This window comes from Lycium ferocissimum, chromosome 11, assembly GCF_029784015.1.
Source record: "Lycium ferocissimum isolate CSIRO_LF1 chromosome 11, AGI_CSIRO_Lferr_CH_V1, whole genome shotgun sequence".
NCBI lineage: Eukaryota > Viridiplantae > Streptophyta > Magnoliopsida > Solanales > Solanaceae > Lycium > Lycium ferocissimum.
The window spans coordinates 41345573-41368574 of record NC_081352.1 but is presented as its reverse complement, the minus strand read 5'-3'; the positions used below and the strand labels follow the sequence as shown (position 1 = coordinate 41368574).

General features: G+C 35.4%; 1 protein-coding gene across 1 annotated transcript; it reads right to left on the bottom strand.

Moving 5' to 3' along the window:
* Window positions 1-4814: 4814 nt before the first annotated feature.
* Window positions 4815-22888, bottom strand: LOC132036556 (F-box protein At1g30790-like). Its single transcript, XM_059426913.1, has 2 exons — window positions 22572-22888; window positions 4815-6002 (listed from the first exon to the last, which is right to left on the bottom strand). The coding sequence occupies exons 1-2, from the start codon at window positions 22775-22777 to the stop codon at window positions 5069-5071; spliced, it is 1140 nt and encodes a 379-aa protein (XP_059282896.1). The 5' UTR covers window positions 22778-22888; the 3' UTR covers window positions 4815-5068.
* Window positions 22889-23002: the final 114 nt, after the last annotated feature.

Below are 23002 nucleotides of genomic sequence, written 5' to 3'. Positions count from 1 at the left end.
ATGGACATCCATCAGTCTACGCCAAAAAGAAAGGACAAAAAGCGGAAACTAAAGCCACCGGAAAATTTTACTGATTGCAGTCATTGCACCTGGACAGCCTGATACATGTAATAGGTTACTATCTGCATCTTTGGTTTTGGATCACACACTGATTATATATATATATATATATATATCTTATATATATGACTGTGCTAGACTATATATAGTTGATATATATATATGAAAGGGGCATATATATTAGTAGATGTAATTATTTATGTTGAGCTGCACTGTGCATAGAAAACAGTTGATTATTGTGCACATTTACCCAGTTATATTGAAATGCACAGGAAAACCTTGATTAGCTATTGCACTTCTGATAGCCCAAGCTTCCTCTGCAAAACAGGATGGGACATCCTGCAAACAAGCTATGCTAACTAGTCAAAATCGCGAATGTTTGGCATGGAGTTGGACAGCTGTACAATGCTTACCAAAGCCATTCAATATATTTTATACTTGACTTCCATCTAATAATCAATTTGAAGGAAACTGAAGGGAAGGTTGCTAGGGGCCTCACACCATATCGCTGGTAATCCTCAGTCGCTACAATTTACTTGGAAAAAAAAGATCATCATATATATTTTTATTTATAGTTTACTTTTGTAGTTTTTTAGATGTAAAGTCATTAACTACTGTTTTATAATCACAATTATGTTCTCCCCGTATTCTTTTAATTGATTATAATATTTTACTATCAAAATCTCACATATATTGATTTAATCAATACTTGAATACAAAAAAAATTCTCTTTTTGGAATTAGAATATTTACGACAAATCAAGAAAGCATCCCACAAGTGAATTTTGGAAGGATTTGTGTTGCACCTATAACTGTAAACTAGTAAAGTTAGGGAGGTTGTTTCTCATAGACCGTCGGCGCATGGATAACCATTTATAAAGAGAACTAAACGATAAGGAATTAGAATATTTAATATTTAATAATAATAATAATAATAATAAATAATAAAAGCAGGGAATTAGAATTTGATAATATACACACACAGATATATATATTTATATATATATATATATATAAATATATATAAGACTAAAAATGGGGCTTTGTGCGATATATATATAACATATATTTGTTTTCTAAAGCCTTATGATTTAAGACTAACAAATATATCAATGGAAAATTCAATCACCGGCAAAGAGTTCAATGCCAACTCTTGACAAATTTGGGCATGTAGCAAATGCTTAGCTTTCCAGGGCTCACAACCCACTTGATGTTCAAGCCAATCGCTCAAGTTATAACAACAACTCAACAAAATCATGGATTGTACATAAAATCAGTGTTATCTAGGTTACAATTGAATCTAACTCATCAAAATTTTACATATATTTTATACTTGACTTCCATCTAATAATCAATTTGAAGGAAAAAAAAGGGAATTTTTTTTTAAATGGGAAAACCCATTTTTTTACAAAATATCACCGGTAATTTTCGCTACAATCTACCACGGGATTCTCAGGCAATGATGAAATTATCATTGGTGATGGTAATGGTAATGGTATACTAATAACTCACATTGATCAAACCACTCTGAAATCTTCCACTAATAACAAATCCTTCAAATTACACAATGCTATGTATTCTCCCCATATTAAAAGAAAAATTTAATTTTTGGTTAAAAACTTGCCAAATTTGCGTCAAAGCAAGGGGGATTTTTTTTAAGAATAATCTCACATATATATTGATTTTTTTCCTAATTCTTTTCATGTGAATTTATTTAAAAAAACAGGGGCATTTTCTACATTTTTAAAAAAAAATCCAAGGGGGATGTTTATAAAGAATTATAAATGCAAAGACCCAATTTTTAGGACAAATCAAAAAATATCAAGTTCCATCATTTTTCATTAAAAAAAAAAAACTTTTTTACGCATCTATATTAATTAAACTAGTAAAGTTTTTAGTTTTTTTTTAAATCAAATATTCATGGAAAATTTATAAAGAGAACTAACAAAAAATAAAATTTAGATTCAATTCCTCTTTTTTTTTCAAAATGATGTTTATAAACCATGCACATTTGGATTAATCATCTGTTAGTTTATAAATTAAAATTTGTTTGAGTATATACTTCTACATAATATTAATTATATACTACCAAAGACCCAATATAAGACTAAAAAAATAGAAAGGATCTTTAGGGGTGCATGAAGTGAACATGTATTTGTTACTAAAAATAGCAATTTAAGACTAACACAATATATAAATAAAACTTTATATATACAACCACTTATGAAGCTTTTTTCCTTTACGTAAATTAACTAATCTATAAATCACCATATAAATTTCGATATCCACTATGTGTTATTGTACTTCTTGATTGAAGCATCATCAATAATTTGTTCAACAAAATTATTCTTTTACTTCTCCATCACTAAAAGCAAAAAGAAAATGTTACTACTTTTTGTGTTATAATCTTGTCATTATAATTCTGGTATAATTTGTTCATCAACCAAACGTTCGTGATAGTATACAAATGTTTCTTGTAGTTGTGATAAATTAATGATTTGCTTGGGTCAAATACGTGTTTGACCCATTTTATCCATTTTATACAAAGAGTAGGAGCTCTATTTCTTTGTGTAGTGTGTTACTTGGAGTATTAACTGTAACAGCTAAAGGTAGAATGTTTTTATGGCTTTTGTTTGCAGTTTTTTCTAAAGTCTCAATGCAACAGACAACGGAACCTAGTTGCAAAAAAAAAAAAAAAAATAATAACATTTCAACTTGCATGAAATATCCATTGAGTTTATATAAAACACTAAAGCAAAATGAGATTGATAATGGACCATCCAATAATATTGCAGATGGAGTCATATCCCTGAATGACAATTGACATATCAATAATTACAATTTGATAGGAATATGCCTAATCCTAGCAGTTCTTATACCCAAAGTATTCCAAGACCTTGTAATATTGCCTTCTCATAGACAATGTACACACTTAGGTGCGTAAAGGAAATAAAATTATCATTAGTCTTGTATCAAATCCAAATGTTGTATTTGGCAAATAAATATCTCTAAAATGGTTACGCCCTGGAACTTGATTTTCAGCTCCTTGGAGCACATCAACTTTTGGCTCTCTTCTGTTTACGAATTGAAATGTTTAGCAATACTTATACCCAAAACAACACAAGTCCAAACACACACATCTTTTCCACCACTGTAAATAAAAAACCAAGAACCAATTCAGTTACTAAACACCCCTACAATTTTAAATAGACAGAGCGCACCAATGCATTGGATAAGCTAGTCAGAATTGTTACTATACAACTTTACCTATCCATGCGATCAATACGAACCAAGTCTATCAAGCTATGGTTGAAGTTCTACGGTAATTTCATTGTTATTGAACTCTGATTCACTGCAGTCTTACGAAAATAAAACAAAAAAGTACTAATTTTTTTTATTTGAACACCATTACAACATAATAAAGCTATAATATGCATAGAAACGATTTACCTTCTTGCTCCCAGAGCCAAACTCTAGTACACAACTTTGGCTCCTGTTATGTAGGTATAGTAGAACTTGAAAATTCCCAATAATTCGATCAGAAGAAGGTTTCAGGTGAGGAGGAAATCGTTTTTGAGAGCCAGATCCAGAGCCAGAGAGTACGTAAAGAGTAAGCCAAATACAAGGTGAAGCCCAAATATAGCGGATTATATATGAATTACATCACTCGACTTGAGACGCGCAAAAGATCAATATGTGTCCGCAGCCATGGCAGTTTCTTGTCTCCTTTGCCTGATTGTTAAATTTTACCCTGCAAAAAAAAAAAAAATAATAAATAAATAAATAAAAAAAAAAGTTGTCCCATTTACCATAAAATTCTACTGTCTCTCTAAAAGTTTACCGAAACGTCGTAGCTCCTCGTGCCATTAACAGTGATTGTACTCTTGTTCTCGGCTTCTCCAATTTTTGAGGTTAACTGAATAAACATACAGAAAAGAATCCCCGCTTACTTATTTGAGTCTTTATAATCGTAACTCGTAACCCATCAGTTTGTACCAAACGGTTTCTTCTTTCTTCATTGAACACTAAACTATGTTCTCTCTCTTCTATGTAAAAAAAAAACTTGCTTCTCTTTCCTTTCATGTGTTCCTGCCTTCGGACCCTTTTCTTTTGAACCATCAAGCCCAGTGTCAAAATTGCAGCAAATGATTTAAAAAGAGCTGCTAACTTTTTCACTTTTTTCTAAAATCGATCAAAAACTAAAAATGCACTTTTGCCTATGATTCTCCATTTTTAACAAACCAACGACTCTTTTAACGAAAGAAAGAAAGAGAGAGCCTACTTCAATTTCTGGGTGATGCATATGTTGGAATGAAGCGAACGTGAGAAGAAGAGAAACGGTGCAAAAATTTAAAAGAAAAAGTAAACGGAGCGTTTCGGAGATAGAATGGAGGCGTTTCAGTTATAAGTGGTACCTATTAATGAGGAAGTAGAACAATACTAATAGTCGTATTATGTGAAAATTAAGGGAAATACTGGCAAAAATCTAGGAAATTAGATAAATAGGAATCCTGGCTCAGAAGAATGCCACGTCAGCGATTATAAGTGGTACCTATTAATGAGGAAGTAGAACAATACTAATAGTCGTATTATGTGAAAATTAAAGGAAATACTGCAAAAATCTAGGAAATTAGATATATATATATATATATATATATATATATATATATATATATATATATGATATATGATTGTGACTATGTATTTTAAGTAACACCAATTAAAGTGGCTACCTGGAGCCATTGCTAGCACAAATCAAACAAAAGTCCAGTAGATTTGGAATGCTTAGAACTTACATAACAGAATGATGCTCTTACATAAGTAGAAAAGAACACAAGTTGCAAGTTTGTTATTCTTACATTCAACTTCCGAGGTAAAAGCAAGAAGACTAAAATTCTTGGATCTGCGGGAATAGGCCATCAATTGATTCTGGAGTTTGACTCGGAATGGACTGCCCAGGCCCCGACCCAACTTTAGAGTGGCTCAGTAGCAAACAAACTTTTCAGATTCTAATTTCCAGGCAGCCCTATAGAGAAGAAGCTCTCATAAAAAAGAACACACCACTTATACTCTAGTCTGCTTAAGCTCTGCAATTGTTTGAACTTTTTTGTATCAGTTTCATAACAATAGAGATTTCCTTTTATGGACCAAATCAAGATATCTCCACTATCATTATTTCTTGGTAAATAGCCAATAATAGTGAAGTTAGAAGCACTCTCATGAACCTCAACACTATACTCTAGACACCAGCCTTCACTCTCATGGGCCTTCAACATCCAAATATTTAACATATGGCTATCTCTATTAATCTGAACCAAACATAAATGTCCATTTATCTCAGCCAAATGTGAAAACCCAAAGCTATAGCCATTTGGTAAACATAGGGTCTTTACCTCCTCATTTTCCAAATTTATTCCAAGAATACTCATTTGATCACTATTATCTTTTGCAAAGGCTAGCCAATAAATGAACCCATCGATGTGGATTGGTAGATGACGTGTTCCAGAATATTGTGTGAAACTCAAAAACAAGTCTCTCCATGATCCTACAACACTTGTTTCTTCCTCTAGCTTAAGGGTTAGGATATTGAAATACAAAAATTCTTCATAATCAGCTTCGAATTCCCAATCATCAGAATCGCCCACTCTCCCCTCAACATATTTCACTTTCCCCTTATATGATGCTACCATTTTATACTCATTTGTTGAACAGACATAGCCTAAACAAGCTTCACCAGCAAAATAGGAAAGAATGGGCAAAGCTAGAGTCTTTTTGGTAATGGGATTGCAAATCCATATTTTTCCTTCATAGCCAGTTTGGTAAAAACATAACAAGTCTAGCCTAGAACTGCACACAAAATGGCCCTCTCCAATTTCTGCAATAGCTTCACATTCATGAATATAATTACAGGAGTCTATTGAAGCAAGATGAATGAGTTGGGACCTGAACGAAGCATCACTTCCTGAAGAGCTGATAAGAGACAGAGTTAACCGTTTCTTCAATTGATCCTGATGTTATTTCTTGAAACGGGGACTAGAAATTGTATGAAGCCATTCTTTTGAGAGGCATTTGAGCTGACAAAGTTGTTTGACACCCAATCTTGAGAATATGTTGATCAAGAGATCTATTGAGATATGATCAGTCATGCCTTTATTCACCTGTGTTCTTCCAGTCTTATTTGAGACTAGTTTGATCATTCTTTTCATTTGGAGATGAAGGGAATAGTTTCAGCTCCCTAAACCTTTTTTGGTAGCTGAATTAAGCCTATCAGTTTTTGAAGTTGACTAAATTAATTGGAAAAGTATGGCAGCTAGCTCAATGAATGGAAAAAATGTTAGCAAGTAACTTGCATGATATGGTTGACCTATTAGAAGAATCATTAACAGGTGGATAACCATGATTCCTTTTATTAATAAATGTAATTTAGTCCTAGACTTACATGTATTTGTTCTTGCTTGGTAAAATATGCATTTGCTTCATAAGGAACATAACATTACAATCAAAATAATCAGATGTCATGCGGAAGCTAACACAAACTTTGGACGATGATAAATAAGATAAGAAAGAAAAAATTACCAGAAAAGAAATAGTAATAATATACATAATTTGATCAATTGACCTACATATAAACAATTAACTAATATAACAGAGAATACAAAGATATTGAGAGAACAATCTCACAAAATTCACTCTTAAAGAAATTTATGTTCTACTCCTAAACAAAACTCTCTTAAGGATCACATATGAATGTTGTAAAGTCAGAAAGAAAGATCCTCAATTTGTAAAAGTCCAAAACTTTTACCTCCAAGAAAACAATTAGCCAAATATGATAGATTTATTTTTCTTTCACAAAAGGTAAAAACTAATTATGGTAAAAAAAATTTCCTTCCTTTAAATAAACGAGAAATTCAAATACTCTAAGAAAATTACGGTAAACACATAATGTATTTTTGTCTGATACTAACATTTACTTTCACTAGTTTAGATGCAAAGTACTAGCCAGCAGCGGTGTGATGTGACGGAAGAGATTCCTTTATCTTTAAGTAGAGCTATCTCGGGTATGAATTTTGCACTGAGAAACTTCTAATAGGGAGCACTTCCTCCTATATGACACACATCAAAGTCGAACTAGTAATTTACGAATACCATATAATTGTAAAAAGAAATGCAAACACTTTATGTTTTTAAACTGTCAAATCAATTATTACACAATGCATATATAGTTTAGATTTTCTTATCCACTAATCTTTTAACCATTTTTATTGGTAAACTAATCTTTTAGCCTTTTTTCTTGGTAAACTAATCTTTTAACCGGATTGAGATATACACCTTGGCTTAACCTGTAGCTTTTGAGGGAAAATTTGCTAAAATCCGCAGTACGAATTTTATCATTAGTTTTCTTTTTCGACCAAGACATTGTAAGGATATGTTACAATGTAAAATTCTTTAGGCTGTCATTGCATTTTAACTGATAATAACATGTTATTTACTGCATTTATTAGGCCTACTATAGTTAATTAAGTACTATTTTTGTAGATCATATGATGATCTCGGAAAAATGTTTTGGTCTCTCTGTTGGTCAATTTCCCTGTTTCTTGAATTTTTCTCAGCACCTGCATGTTCCACCATCCATCATTAGGTTTTTATCTATTTATAGTCACTGAGCTTTTCCATGGGAATCAGACCATTAGTACCGAAAATGCAAAAACATGACCTCACATAATGCCATAGGGAAATGATAAATGTTTGATATAACAGTAACTTGGTATTTTGGTTTTCTTTTCATACATAAATAAAAGTTGCACAGATAGCCTGCACATAACAATTTAGTAAGTGCGGTTGAGTTCTACTAGCAAAGAGGAAAATATGGTCCCAAAATTTTCAGGTCATTTTCAGGACAATTAGTTGTAGAAGAAAGCAGAAGGTTAGCTGACTAGCTTCACAAAGTGCAGTTATATTACAAGTAACTTCACAAATTATCACCTTGAACAACTTCAATTTACCTGCAAACCACTTGTTCTATGTTTTCTCATCAATATTAATTTACTACTCCTCACACAAGAAACCGATAATCAACATTTACCAGCTCAAAAACGCATTCTAACAGGATGTTTGCTGTGTCCTGAAAAGAACAACTGAGAACTTTGAAAAAAAAGTACAACATAGAGTACATCATGTAACAATTGAGAGGTTGGGATCGGGTGAAGATAGAAGCTCAATAAATTTATATTCCTATTTTATTTTCACTTAATGTATTTAGTGTCCTAAGTTTGTCTAATGTTATTTGGGTCCTTTTTTATTTACCCTTTAGTCCCTAAAGTGGGATTGGAGACCCGGCACCCGAAGGGCCGAGCGAACCAAGCTTGTGATATCTAAACTCGTAACGTGAATCATAGGCCGACAAGGCCGTTTGAATAACAATTGTAAGAAGTATATCATAACAAAGTCTAAAAGGCCCAACAACACATATATGCATAACTAGGGCCGACAAGGCCACAACCAAGAAAGACAACTAGTCGGCAAGGCCAAACACAATACCCGTACATCGACCGGTAGTCCGGCAAGTCTAAGAGCACTAATATGCATCAACTGGTCGGGACAGTGGCCCCGACGTAGCTATAGCCGTACTCGTAATATATATATATATATATACATGCATGCATCCTATTTGATGACTCTGACCAGCAACTCCGGAGAATGGAGTGCGAACATCCCTGCTGAACTCTGGTATCCTACTGAGAAAGGTACACCAATCTGTCTACCGTGGGCATGACACAAATAAGACAAAACGCGTCAAGTTACGAAATATGTACCGAGTATGTGTGCGGTAAGTGTAAATATAACATAAGCATAAGAGATACTGATAATCATGGGAAAAGATCTAGAGACAACCCCAAACTCGAACGAGGCCACCGAGGGCAACCATAACCATGACATAAATATAAATGCGTGCCGTAAAATCATTCCCCATCATGAGGCATATATCGATCATATAACAATAATAAATCCCTTCCGGGTGAGCTCATCATCATAACATCATCTCTCGCCCAACCGATCGTTGGCAATGCACCGGCCACGTGCCTACCCGCCGCCACAACACGGCTCGTAAAGAAAGATATACATCTGTGTGCGCGCACAAATACGTGCCTACTGCCCGCCGCCTATAACACTACGTAAAGAAAGAAACGTGTCTAGGTGCACATATAAAGTGTTTACTGCCGACTATAGCACGGCTCGGTAATGAAAATAAATACATATATACAAGTGCAATGCAAGACTCGACCTCAAGAGACATCATAGAAGAGTTAGCCTGGGATTCCGTCGTCGTTACCCTCCGATTTTCATTATTGTCGCTACGTTTATCATTATTTGATCATTAGGCCAAAGAAGTAAAAGACAAGGAAACATCTTGTTATGAATTATTCACGAAGCCAAAGTTAGTCAACCTCTTATGAAATATGATCGACACAACTTTTATCGGTGTGCGCTAACGAGAGATTCGTCAAACTTGGAGCAATAGACAATTAACTCAATTAAAGGAAGTACAATCAACTCAACTTTGATGGGAAGAGTACCATAACTAATATTATTCTTCATTCCATGAACAAGAGGGATACAAAATGTGAAAGGTACTTCGATATAAACTATTCATGAAAAAAGGGTAAGATTAACCATTTTGGGACATAATCGACACAAGCTGAATGGAAAGTCTTTTAATCGATAGCCAAAAGGAGATGTGGACCATAATTTGGTACAAGTCACAGATGAGTATGTCTCAATTATCATAGAACGCGATCGATCCAAGTTAGCGGAACAACTTTTCAATGAAAGGTCATTTGAAATCTAGTCATGCCACAAAGAGGTTAGAAAGCCCTACATACCTTAACGACGAAGCTTTCCACGTTCCACAAGTCCTCGAATACCTTACGAATGATAGCCTACATCATATGACCAATTTGGGATCAATTCCAAGGTCATAGCTTATGGAAATATTCATTGAGGCATTTTATCGAACAACTTAGGGGCGTAAGTTCGTAGGGTCATTGTAATTCAATCTCTTCATTCAAGACTACCATTTTCTTCTCCTTTATCCCTACTCTTCCTTATCAATCCATCCATAACTTCAAACAATACAACAAACCCAACACAAATAGCTCAACAAGTTAGCCATGGCCATGGAAGTTTCAAGTTTTAACCATAACTTATTCATATGAGATTTTCCCTCCATTTTCTTAGGTTTAATACTTGGAGAAGCTTAAGAGAATCATTAAGATGAGGAAAAATACCTTAATTGATGAAGAACACTCCAAAAAAAAGATTACTTCAAGTTGAAGAATTCTTCCGAGAAGCGAAACGATGAAGAAACGGAGGTTCTATGATTACTACGAGATTCCGTGGTTCGGACTGATTAGCCTTTGGAATTGCTTATGATTGATGGAGAAATGTTTGAGAGAGTAACCTAGGGTTTTCCAGGTCTTGAAGATGATAAAATGAAGGGAAAAAACGTGAAAGGCCTTATATATATACAAGGCAAAAGTGCAGCCACCGACCTAGAGCACTGTTCCCGTGACAGTTTATGTCCCCGGACGGAAATGCGAAATCTCTACTCCGATATTGTATCGACGAATGGTAAAATGCTCTGGAAAATAGACTCGTAGACCTTCGATTTGGTAGGTGGATCACTCCGTAAATCCAAGTAGATTGAGAGAAAAATCCGAGATATTGACCCAAATTTCGTTGAAATTTACAAACTTAACTTCGCGACGCTCTTGTCGACTTTCGAATTACAACTCATTTGACTTCCAAACTTAACAAGAGACCATTATACAATTCAAATACTTCATATCATTACTTGCTTAGCATGGAGCACTCCTAATCTCACCCAAAAGTACAAGTTATCGTATTCTAACTTGCCGACTTTTGGCGAAACTCATGCTTCTTTGATTCATTCACCCTCCAAATATTCCGCCACTTACTAATATTATTTATAGACTCTTGTAACCATTTTTATTAATAAAATCAGTCCCTTTTATCCTCAACATAATTTTTTTTTAAACTTGCGTCGACTAACTCATGATGCAACTTTAACGTGCAAAAAAATCCGAGGTGTAACAACAACTGTAGTTACCACGTGTCAATGGTTAGATTGTTTTAGGGTTATGTTAAATACCTTGTATTTGTCACGACCCAACCCCGTAGGCCGTGACTAGTGCCCGATCTGGGCACCCAAACGCATCTATCATACAGTCACACACACGGATGGCTTATATATACACAAATATCGACGCTTCCTCGTATTACATCAAACACGCCTACGAATACAATGTTAGTATTCCAAATTTAGATAATTTTAAAAATTTCTTAGTTTCCTTTGTTTTACGGACTATCCAAAATGACCCCGCGTACGTAAAATACCAACAAAGGCCACATTGTGTGTGTGTTGTAATAACAACACAACATATATACATACGCGACGCATACGCGGCTGAACGGGGATCGCCTAAACACAACATATCCAAACGCAACCGTAAAAAAGTAGGCACAACCCACAAAACATGTTGCACTTAAACGTACGTACGTAATCATATGACGGGGACAGGCCCCGCCGTACCCATGAACATATATATATACAATGCAACGAACGAATATATACCAAAAGTAGGTTCTATGTTAGGAGCACTCCAAATAGCAAGGTTAAGGTGTCCTAAACCGGTGGATCACCAAATAGGCGTCCGCTCGTTGGCATTTAAACGTGTCTCGGTTAGAGCGGGGTCAAAGCACGAAATATGTACCGAGTACTAGTAAAATGTAGTGTATAATCTCGAGATCAAATCGAAAATAGAGGTACGTAAAGTAAATGCATTTCCAAAATATCAAAATGTTACTTCAAAATATAAGTCATGCATGTGGCATGTGAAATATGGTCGCCCGCGACGGCGCCATAACACAAGATAACACCGTAAGGTTTCAAATCTTCGTCACATATCACACACAAGATATCGCCATACACAAAAGATCACACCAAATAATATGAACCCGACTCGAGCGAACTCTATGAACCATAAAACAAAAGATCGAGTATATCTAGTAATTTGCGAACGATATCATAGGGCACAGAATCATATGTATAAAATCATAGATCCAAAAGATAAGTAAACTAGTCATTTTGAAATAAAAAAGAATTTCAACATTTTCTTTCCAAAATTATCGAAATTACATGTCGCGGGACCCACGGACGAGTATAGACCCTATGGCCCGCTTATGGAAAACATACCCATTATACATCAAGCAAACTCCTATAAAAAAAATATTGGAGCGATCCGAGCTCTATGCGAAGGATATGGCATTCGCAGATTACGAAATTTCTTAAAGTGAACCCTTTTTACGCAGTAGTTCGAAAGCATTTCAAAGACATAATGGTTCATATTTCATCCAAACATACATAAGAGTGCCAAGAATATATATAAGGATCATAACATGCTCGATTTCGAATCTTAGAATTTTTCCTTAAGGCTTATAATCTAGCCTATTGAAAACTAAGGCATGCTAAAGAAAGAAGGATTGGCTTACATACCGTACGTAGCTTAGCCAATCTAAAGTAAATCCCAATCTACTGCTCCCAAGGTCTACAAATATGCCAACGAATATCCAATATTAAGCAGACTTAAGCGATTTATTCCAAACTAACCTAAATTTATTTAAAATTCAAAGAAAGATTTCCCCGCAATTAGGCCATCCCGAGAATTTAACTTTCGAAATCAACAACAACAACCACAATAACCAACCTAGCAACATCGATAATCAATTCGAAAGGCAAAGTAATAATAGTAGTTCTCTTTTACATTATTTAACAACTTTCCAAATATTCCATTCAACGGCTTACATTCAAGCCACATTATTGTTTTCATACATTCAATTATCAACCCGAATCCTTACCCACAATATTAGAGGACTTCTAAACCCCTCACAAAATTTTTTTCAACAATCTAATAATTTCTCCAAATCCGAAAAAAATTCCAAACCGTGATGTCCTCTAACTTTTTCTTCATTTCCAAATCATGGTTTGTATCCACAATTTACATTCTAACAATGCTATCTCATCAATATACCAATTACATTAAACATACAATAACCTCCAAAAACAAATCGCAACATTAACAACATCATTTTGAGTCAATAATCATTCTCTAGAATTCATAGTGACGACGACTAAAGCATTAAGCGATATTAATTCATCCTTTACCAAACATTTGAGGGCTATACACCACATTATACATGTACATAGTATGGTTTTTATTCTCTTCTCCACTCTACAACAAGCAAACACGATACAAGAATTAATTCATCAATTTCATTTTCAACACCCATTTACACTCGCTAGCTTCTCAACACACAACCCACTTCCAACACACTATATTTCATGGTATTCATCCATATTAACATACTACAATATGCATAAAACATTTATAACCCATAAAACAAGAGAAATTCTTACCTTTCTTCTTTACTCCACAATAGGCTGTGGTTTGCAATTGGGTATAATGAATGGTTGTATGACCAAAAAAAACTCTTCCACGCCACTTAGAGACTTCAATATAGTTGATTTAGTGCTAAAGAAATAATTTTGGAAGGGGAATTGATCTTGATTTTTTTGCACTTTGGCCGTGAGGTTGGAGGTTTTTCTCCTTCAACTTTTAGATATTTTCTAACTTGAGAAAGACGAATACATTGGCCATCTTTTAATCTTGATGTATTGTATAAGCCTCCATGGCCCACATAAATAGCCGGACCATTTAGTTGACCACATCTGCCAAGCGCCCCGCGCAAGCATTTTTAATTCCAATTTCGTTAATCGGTCCCAAATTTTCCTAATTGCTCCATACCAATAAATTACGCAATAATGTATCTCAAAATAAAATCGAAGGCCAAAATCCCACAGTATCCCGAAATAGTTTTATCCTTAATTTATCATAATTAAATCCTATTGCTCTTACGTACAAAAATACTGGTTCTAACGCATTCCCCTTTTCACGGATATCTTGAATGAAAATCTGAACTTTATATTTTATTTCTTCTTTTCTTTCTCTGTTTTCTTACTCTTTCTCCTTTCATGATGATTCCAACGTGGGAATCATTACAATTGGTATCAGAGCCGACGATTCTCGGCCCCAAATCTGTCCCATTTTCCGATCTTTGTTACTATCACTCGCCGGAAGACTCGGCTATCCCAGCCAAACCTGAGATCCATTTCCAGGGTTCGCAAAGTCTGTATGAAGTTCAAAGATAGGCAAATGAGCAGAAACACTCAGTAGATTGGTGTGAAAATCCATACTTCAGAGTAGATCCTAGTGTCTGTCGAGACTCCTGCTGCAATGCTGAGTTCAACGAGAATTCTTTTGCTTATCTCCATTACAATGAAAGATTTGTTTTCAATTCAAACGCTTATGGTTACGACAGGGGATTCGCTAACCTGACGAACGGGGGATGGAATTATCTCGAACCATCCATAAATGCTCACTCGACACAAGTTCCATGTGCTTATTATTATGACGGTAATAATCTGGGTTACTATTATGTTGCACTAACTGATGGTTCTGTAGTGTTAATGACAACCACTGAAACTGCTCCTACACATAAAGATCAGCAGACTATGTCAACAAGATTCAGGAAGAAGAGAGGGTGGTACATCAGTGCCTGCCATGGCCATATCACAAAACGCAGGAAACACCAAAGGAATGCGCCATCATAGAATCCTCTTTGACAAATACCATCCAGTTTACTTCGGGAAAGTGTATATGAGGTATTTTCAAAAATGTAGGAACTTGTCTGATCGAGAAAGGACAGGAACTTCATCTCTCCAGAATGACGTCGCAGAGGAAGCAGTTCATGAGTATGAAGAAGATGTTGATTTTGATGATTGTAATGACTGTGAACATGTGGAAATTGAAAATAAGGACGGAAACTCAGTTGAGGGCCAACTGTTTGATAAAAGTTCTCAAAGAAAAGAGACTGCTGGAGATAATACAGATAAGATGTTCACCAATTGTTCTGAAGAAGGTTGGAGAACTTCAACAGACGATTCTTATTCTTCTAGTAAGGATGTTATTCTGAAGAGGGAAAGCGTGACAATAATAGGTCACGGGGAAATGGAGGACCAGATACAATGTTTGGTTCTTATTGAGGCACACAATTTATCTCCTAGTCATTCAAATTGTGGCACAAACCAACTGTTTGATGAATGTCCTCAACAGGAGAAGCAGAATTTAATGGGCTTCGACGAGTAAGATGGAATGACCATGAGGATAGCTATGTGAAAATGGAATCTCTAGGCTTGGGAAGTGAGTTTTTGATAGATTATAAAGACAAGAACATAGAAATCTTGACTCTGAGCGTGAGAAATAGTGGTGGCTCTATAGATGAGCTTATGGCAGTGTTGGAACTGAATCACTATGGAGGACTCGCCAGTGGACTTAGTCAAAGTGCGGAACTGCAACCTATTGTGGAAAGCAACAAAAGGTTGGCTAAAATTAAGGGAGTCCAGGGGGCGCTAGGTGAACTTAAAAAAATTGTTCAGTATCTACGAGACCCAAAGGTTCCACTCATCTCGGTGGCCAGTTTCCAAATGAGGTTTCATTTTATGATTTTGCTAAAGCTAGAGCTCGAAGAGTGACAGACCATTTTGAAGAGTTGAGGAACATAAAGTCAATTCAGGGTATTGATCAATATATCAAATGGCTTCATCTTATCTTTGGCATAAATGCTTGGATTTTTCTGCAGAGAAAAATGTCATCTACTTGCTTGCTAGAGGTTATGGGGAACTTTCGGTCATTGCATGGGCAAACCATCACAAACCATTTAGTTACGGGAGGAATATGTTCTAGATGCTCTTGAAATGCCCATGAGAAATGTTATATGCTGGGCTGAACTGATCTTGGCCGAGCAGTTACCTCCTTATGATATAGTTCTTGAATATCATGGTGTTAGCTGGAGTAGAAGCGCTAGTTGTGCTTGTAATGTAACAGTGCGTGCAATGATGCTGGATGAGGTCGATATATGGCCTGCCTCGACATTCTTTCACTCGATTATTCTTGCCATATACAATTACAACATTTCTAAACCTTCAGGTATGAGGAAACTGATGTTTTATCTTCTAAATTTTGGATATTGGTTGGACAAAGGAGAAAAGGAGGTGACCGAGGGTGATTGTTATAGTCATATAGGGTCATTACCACCTCTAGAATGTATTACACTAGAGGTTTTAAACATCCTGAAAGATAAGTGGCAAGCTACAGAAGGTGCAGATTATTCCAATATTAGAATACAAATTAGTGAATTTATCAGGATATGTTCTAGCGAGACAGAGGTAGGTTGTCGTACGGCCCAAGAGATATCTCTCTATTATGATATGCATCGCTTGCCAGTGAACCTCGTAAAGAATCAGTTTATTGATTTTGTTGAAATAAAAGAACGTGGGTGGTGTGATGAAGAGGGCATTAGTATTAACAGTCGGTATATGCGCTTGACAAATGCTAGCACCTTTGTGTTTGTTCCTGATGCTCAAGTATCTTTGCTCATGCAAGTTACTGCAATATTAGTTGTGATTACTCTTAATTGGATGTTACTTCAATTGTGGCTGTCAACGGTAGCAATAGCTACACTGATTCTTAATGGAATTCATTCTTGGTACCTTTTATATCAGCCTCTTGATGTCATTTTCTCTCATGGTCATAATCACATTGTGATTTCACTACTAGAGCAGCTATGGTTCCTTGCAGTTCCATAGTGTCTTAAGTTCTAGCATGGTGGGATATGTCCAGTTGCTCTTAATTTTCAGTACAATGGGATACTTGGTTGGAAATTTTGCTGCTTCCCTAGAGTGGCGAATTGTTCGACAAGCAGAGCAGAAACTTATTCTATCATTTAAACAAGTGGATGAACCTTAAACCTCTGAATATGTTCATGATTTGGACAAGTCCATGGTGGTGTTGTGTGCAGATCTACTAGTTGTTATAGCTGCTGACCACTCTAAGATAGCAGATGAGTTCTTGGAAAACATAATCATTTCCGATGCTGTAACTAAGTTCATAACAGGTGAAATTCTCTTTGTGACTCTTTAAGATGAAATTACATGGTGGCATTACTAATGGATCAGGTTGCAATTGTGCGTCACATCTATTTAGAAGTAAAATTTATGCAGTGGTACTTGATCATCTTTGTGGAAGTCATTGGTTCAAAAAATGTGGTGCCAGGTTGGGATCAGGTGAAGAGAGAAGCTCAATAAATTTATATTCCTATTTTATTTTCACTTAATGTAGTTAGTGTCCTAAGTTTGTCTAATGTTATTTGGGTCCTTTTTTATCTACCTTTTAGTCCCTAAAGCTGGTCACAACTGTAGTTGCCACGTGTTGGGCTGGTTAGATTGTTTTAGGGTTATGTTAAATACCTTGTATTCCCTTTTTTGCCGGGATATCTTGAATGAAACTCTGAACTTAATATTTTATTTCTTCTTCTCTTTCTCTGTTTTCTTACTCTTTCTCCTTTCATGACGATTCCAACGTGGGATTCGTTACATATCAACTACTCTAACTAGGAACATACAATTTCTTATTCAGAGTCATTCGTCCAGCGACTTATGATAATTCCCAGCCCCTAATAACAACATGATCATTCTTCAAACTTCAGACTCGTGGTTTGAAGTTCAGCAGTAGCAGTTCAAAATTTCGGACCTGTGATCTGAAGTTTGAACTGTTATTGTTGAACTTCAGACCCTATATAATAGCCTGAAGTTCAAACTTTAGGAAAATTGCCTGAAGTTCAAAGTGCAGCAGTTCGAACTTCAAGAAAATTATGTGCATACAGATCTATACTCGCGCAAGAAGCAATATGTCATAATCCTATTTGTGCATACACTCTTTTTCTGTATGTACAAAGAAGAAGAAGAAGAAGAAACAGAACAAGTGCTTTTTCAATTATTTTTAGTTACATTACAAACACCGATTATATTCTGAACAATAGCCCTAAAGTAGATATCTGTGAAAAATCTCTCTTGCATAAAGTTGAAAAAACAACACAAAAGGCAATTGCAAGTTTGATATTCTTACTTTCAACTTCCAAGGTAAAAAAAAGAGCACTAAAGTACTCGAGTCAGTGGGATTGGGCCATCAACTGATTCTGGAGTCTGACTTGGAATGGACCTCCAAGCCCAACTTATTGATGTAGTAAACAAACAACCTTTTCAGATTCTAATTTCCAGGCAGCCCTATAGAGAAGAAGCTCTCATAGAAAAGAGCACACCAATCATACTGTATTGTGTTTGAACTCTTCAATTTTTTTAACTCTTTTGTGTCAGTTTCATAACAAAAGAGACCAAGTGTGAAGGACCAAATCAAGATATCTCCACTCTCATTATTTCTTGGTAAATAGCCAATAATAGCACTCTCACGAAGAAGCTCAAGACTATACTCTAAACACCAATCTTCACTCTCATGGTCCTTCAACATCCAAATATTTACTAACATATTACCATCTGTTTTATTCTGAACGTAACAGAGATGTCCATTTATCTCAGCCAAATGTGTAAACCCAAAGCTACTATTAAGGCCATTTGGCACACAGAGGGTCTTTACTTCCTCATTTTCCAAGTTCATTTCAAGAATACGATCACTGCATCTATAGGTATTATCTTTTGCAATAGCTAACCAATAAATGAACCCATTGATGTGGATCGGCTGATAATGTGTTCTTTTATAATGTGTGGAAGGGCAACTCAACTTCAAGTCTCGCCATGATCCTACTACACTTGTTTCTTCTTCCTCTAGCTTAAGGGCTAGGATATTGAAAGCCAACAAATCTTCAAAACCAACATAGAATTCCTAATCATCAGAAATTTCCACTGTTCCCTCAAATGATACTACAACTTTGTACTCATTTGTTGAAGAGACATAACCTAAACAAGCTTGACCAGCAAAATCAAAAGGAACGGGCAAAGTAAGAGTCTTTTTGGTAATGGGTTGTAAATCCATACTTTTCCCTCGTAGGCATAGCCCTTATGGTAAAAACATAACTAAGTCTAACCCTGAACTCCACACAATATAGGTACATCCGATTTCTGCAGTACTTTCATATTCATGAACCAGCTCATAATTAGAGGAATTTATTGAAGAATGATGAAGGGACCTGAACGGATGATCACTTCTTGAAAAGTTGATAAGAGAGATGGTTGGCCTTTTCTTCGATTGATCGCGATGTTTTTCCTTGAAATGGGGACTGGAAATTGTATGAAGCCATTCTTTCGAGAGGCATTTGAGCTGACAAAGTTGTTTGACAACCAGTCTTAAGAATATGTCGGTCAAGAGATCTCGTGAAAAATGATCACCCATGCCTTTATTCAATTAAAGGGAATTCTTTCAGCTCCCTAATCAATCATTATTTTTAGCAGAATCGTAAGATTAATCAGCTATTGGAACAATGATTGTGTACCTGTTAACAACAATGAAAGTTTGTAGAGATCACCACGAAGAAAAAATTGCCCAAATCAAACTTCGATTCACTAGGAACAAAGTTAGTATCCACAAACTATAAATGTCTTTTTGCTTGTCAATATGGAAAAACCCCAGAGAGTTTTCTCATAGATGATCAATTTGTGATAGTTAGGGAATATGACAGCTAGCCAGCTGAGGGGCAAAAAGTCAGCAAGTCACTTGCACCAGATGGTTGACTTATAGAACGATCACCACGAAGAGAAAATTCCCCAAGTAAAACTCCGATTCACTATGAAACAAAGTTAGTATCCACGAACTATAAACGTCTTTTTGTGTCTTAATATGGAAAAACCTGAGAAGATTTACTCATAGATGATCAAGTTTTGAAGTTGACTTAATTGAGAAATATGACAGCTAGCCAATTGAGGAGCAAAAAGTCAGCAAGTCACTTGCATCATATGGTTGACTTACATAATAGAGGAAAGTGGATGACCATGATGTTTAACACGGCATTACTGATGGAACTTTGAAAACTTTGGCCTTTTATATGTTAATAATTTAGTTCTAGACTTACGTGTATATGTTCTTGCTTGTTAAAATATGCATTTTCTTGCAAGGGAAACGTACTTTTTTTTTTTTTTTTTTTTTTTTTTTTTTTGGCAATTAAAAGATTTTATTAATTACCATGGAAACATCACAAAACCAAGGGTGAATAGACCAAATTCAGCCCCTCTCAGAACATAATCCTATCAAGAACCTACTTTCCTTGCTTTACTCTTACATACACATAACCAGAAAACTAAAAGAGACCTACTGAAACTATTATATATCCAAAGACTCCACCAGTTTAGACAATCTCATGTTCCTACGAACTCTGATGCACATAGTAGTATTCAAGCTATGAGTTATTACTTCACTGTCTCGCCTTTGTTGTTGGTACACCCTTGCGTTCCTTTCGATCCAAATGTCATACACAGCTGCAGCAAAACGGGCCTTGAGTAACCTGTTCTTTGCTGCCTTCCCCTTAGATGTTGTCATCACCCACTTCCAATCATCTTCCCATGGTAATATGGTTCGATTCCACTTCATCCAAGTAAGTTCTGCCAAATAGCTCTGGAAAGAGGACACTCAAAGAAAAGATGTTGACTAGTTTCAGGAAACATACTTGAACACTCAAAATTGGTAATATAATTCTAAAAATAGTTTAACTATGACATATCTCCTATATAAAGTGACCAAAAATACACGTTGAAATTAATTAAGGTTAAATATTCTTATTTTGATATCACAAGAACTAAAATCAAAATTTACCAATTAACGGAGGGACCAAAAAAGCTATTAGCCCATAATATTAATGGAAAATTGCTCCTTTTATTTCAAAATTTTGGTCCATGTTTGAAAATTAACTATTGATGGAAAATTAGCTATACGATACGTTATGAAACAATATGTAACAACCGTCCAAACAAAGTGTAAAAGATGATGGCATTGTCTTTAGACGATAGCTTTTCCCCTTCTGGAAATTCTGAAATCTTGAAACCAGAAAGAAGCAGAGAAGATGAAGGGTATATTATCCAGAAAAATAGGAACAGTAAGTACAACATATTTGAGGGAAGATGCCTTTACAAACCAAAGGAGAGCTGATATTATGAAGCACCACAGTGTCCATTCCTTAGTGAACAAGGGAGCTGAAGTTTGAGCTATTATTGTTGAACTTCAGATCGCTGTTCTGGCAGTTCAAACTTCAATAAGATTATGTTCATACATATTTGTACTCGCTACAAGAAGCGGTATTTTATGATCCCATTTGTGAATTAGCTCTATTTCGCATCTGTACAAAGCAGAAGAAGTAGAACAAGTGTAGAAGAAGAAGAAACGACGGATGTTTGCCACTTTTTCAAGCAGTGGTTATTTTTCAGTTACATTACAAACCTTGATTATATTCTAAACAGCAGCCTAAAAGTAGATACTGTAAAAAATAAAAATCTCTTGCATAAGTTGAAAAAACAACACAAAAAGCGGTTGCAAGTTTGATATTCTTACATTCAACTTCCAAGCCAAAGGTAAAAGAAAGAAACAGACAAACTTATTGATGTAGCAATCAAACAAACTTCTGAGATTCTAATTTCCAGGCAGCCCTATAGAGAAGAAGCTCTCGAAAAAAAGAGCACACGGCTCATACTCCAGTCCGTTGAAACTCTGCAATTCTTTGAACTTTTTGGTATCAGTATCATAACAAAAGAGATTACGACCTTTATGGGACCAAATCAAGATATCTCCACTCTCATTATTTCTTGGTAAATACCCAAAAATATAGAAGTTAAAAGCACTCTCATGAAACTCAAGACTATACTTCAAATACCATGCTTCACTCTCATGGTCCTTGACCATCCAAATATTTAACATATGTCCATCTCTTTCATTCTGAACAATACATAAATGTCCATTTATGTCAGCCAAATGTGAAAACCTAAAGCTTCTAAAGCCATTTGGATACCAAATGGTCTTTATTTTCTCATTTTCCAAGTTCATTTCAAGAATTCTCAAGGTATTATCTCTTGCCCAGACTAACCAATAAATGAACCCATTGATGTGGATTGGTTGATGACATGTTAAAGAATATTGTGTGCAACTCAAATGCAAGTCTCTCCATGATCCTACTGCACTTGTTTTTCCCTCTAGTTTAAGGGTTAGGATATTGAAACACAACAAAGATTCTTTAAAACCAGTATAGGAATCAACATCAACATATTTGACTATTGATGCTACAATTTTGTACTTATTTGTTGAAGAGACATAGCCTAAACAAGCTTGACCAGCAAAATTGGAAAGACCACGCAAAGCTAGAGTCTTTTTGGTAATGGGATTGCAAATCCATATTTGTCCCCCACGGCCCTTTTGGTAAAAACATAACAAGTCTAACCCAGAACTCCACACCATACAGTCCAATTCAATTTCTGCAATACTTTCATATTCATGAACCAGCTCAAAATTAGAGGAGTCTATTAAAGTAAGATGAATGAGTTGAGACCTGATCGAACGATCATCACTTCTTGAAGAGCTGATAAGAGACAGATTTGGCCTTTTCTTCGATTGATCGCGATGTTGTTTCTTGAAATGGGGACTGGAAATTGTATGAAGCCATTCTTTAGATAGGCATTTGAGCTGACAAAGTTGTTTGACACCAAGTCTTAAGAATATGTTGATCAAGAGATCTTTTGGAAAATGATCAGCCATGCCTTTACTCACTTGTGTTCTCCTTCTAGTCTGATTTGAGACTAGTTATATCGTTATTTTGATGTGGAGATGTAAGGAATTGTTCAGCTCCCTGATCAACATTTCTTTGTTGCAGAATATCAATTTGTGATATTGACTTAATTAATTGGATAAGTATGAAAGCTAGCTCAATGAATGGCAAAAAAGTCAAAAAGTGACTTGCATTATATGGTTGACTTTATAGAA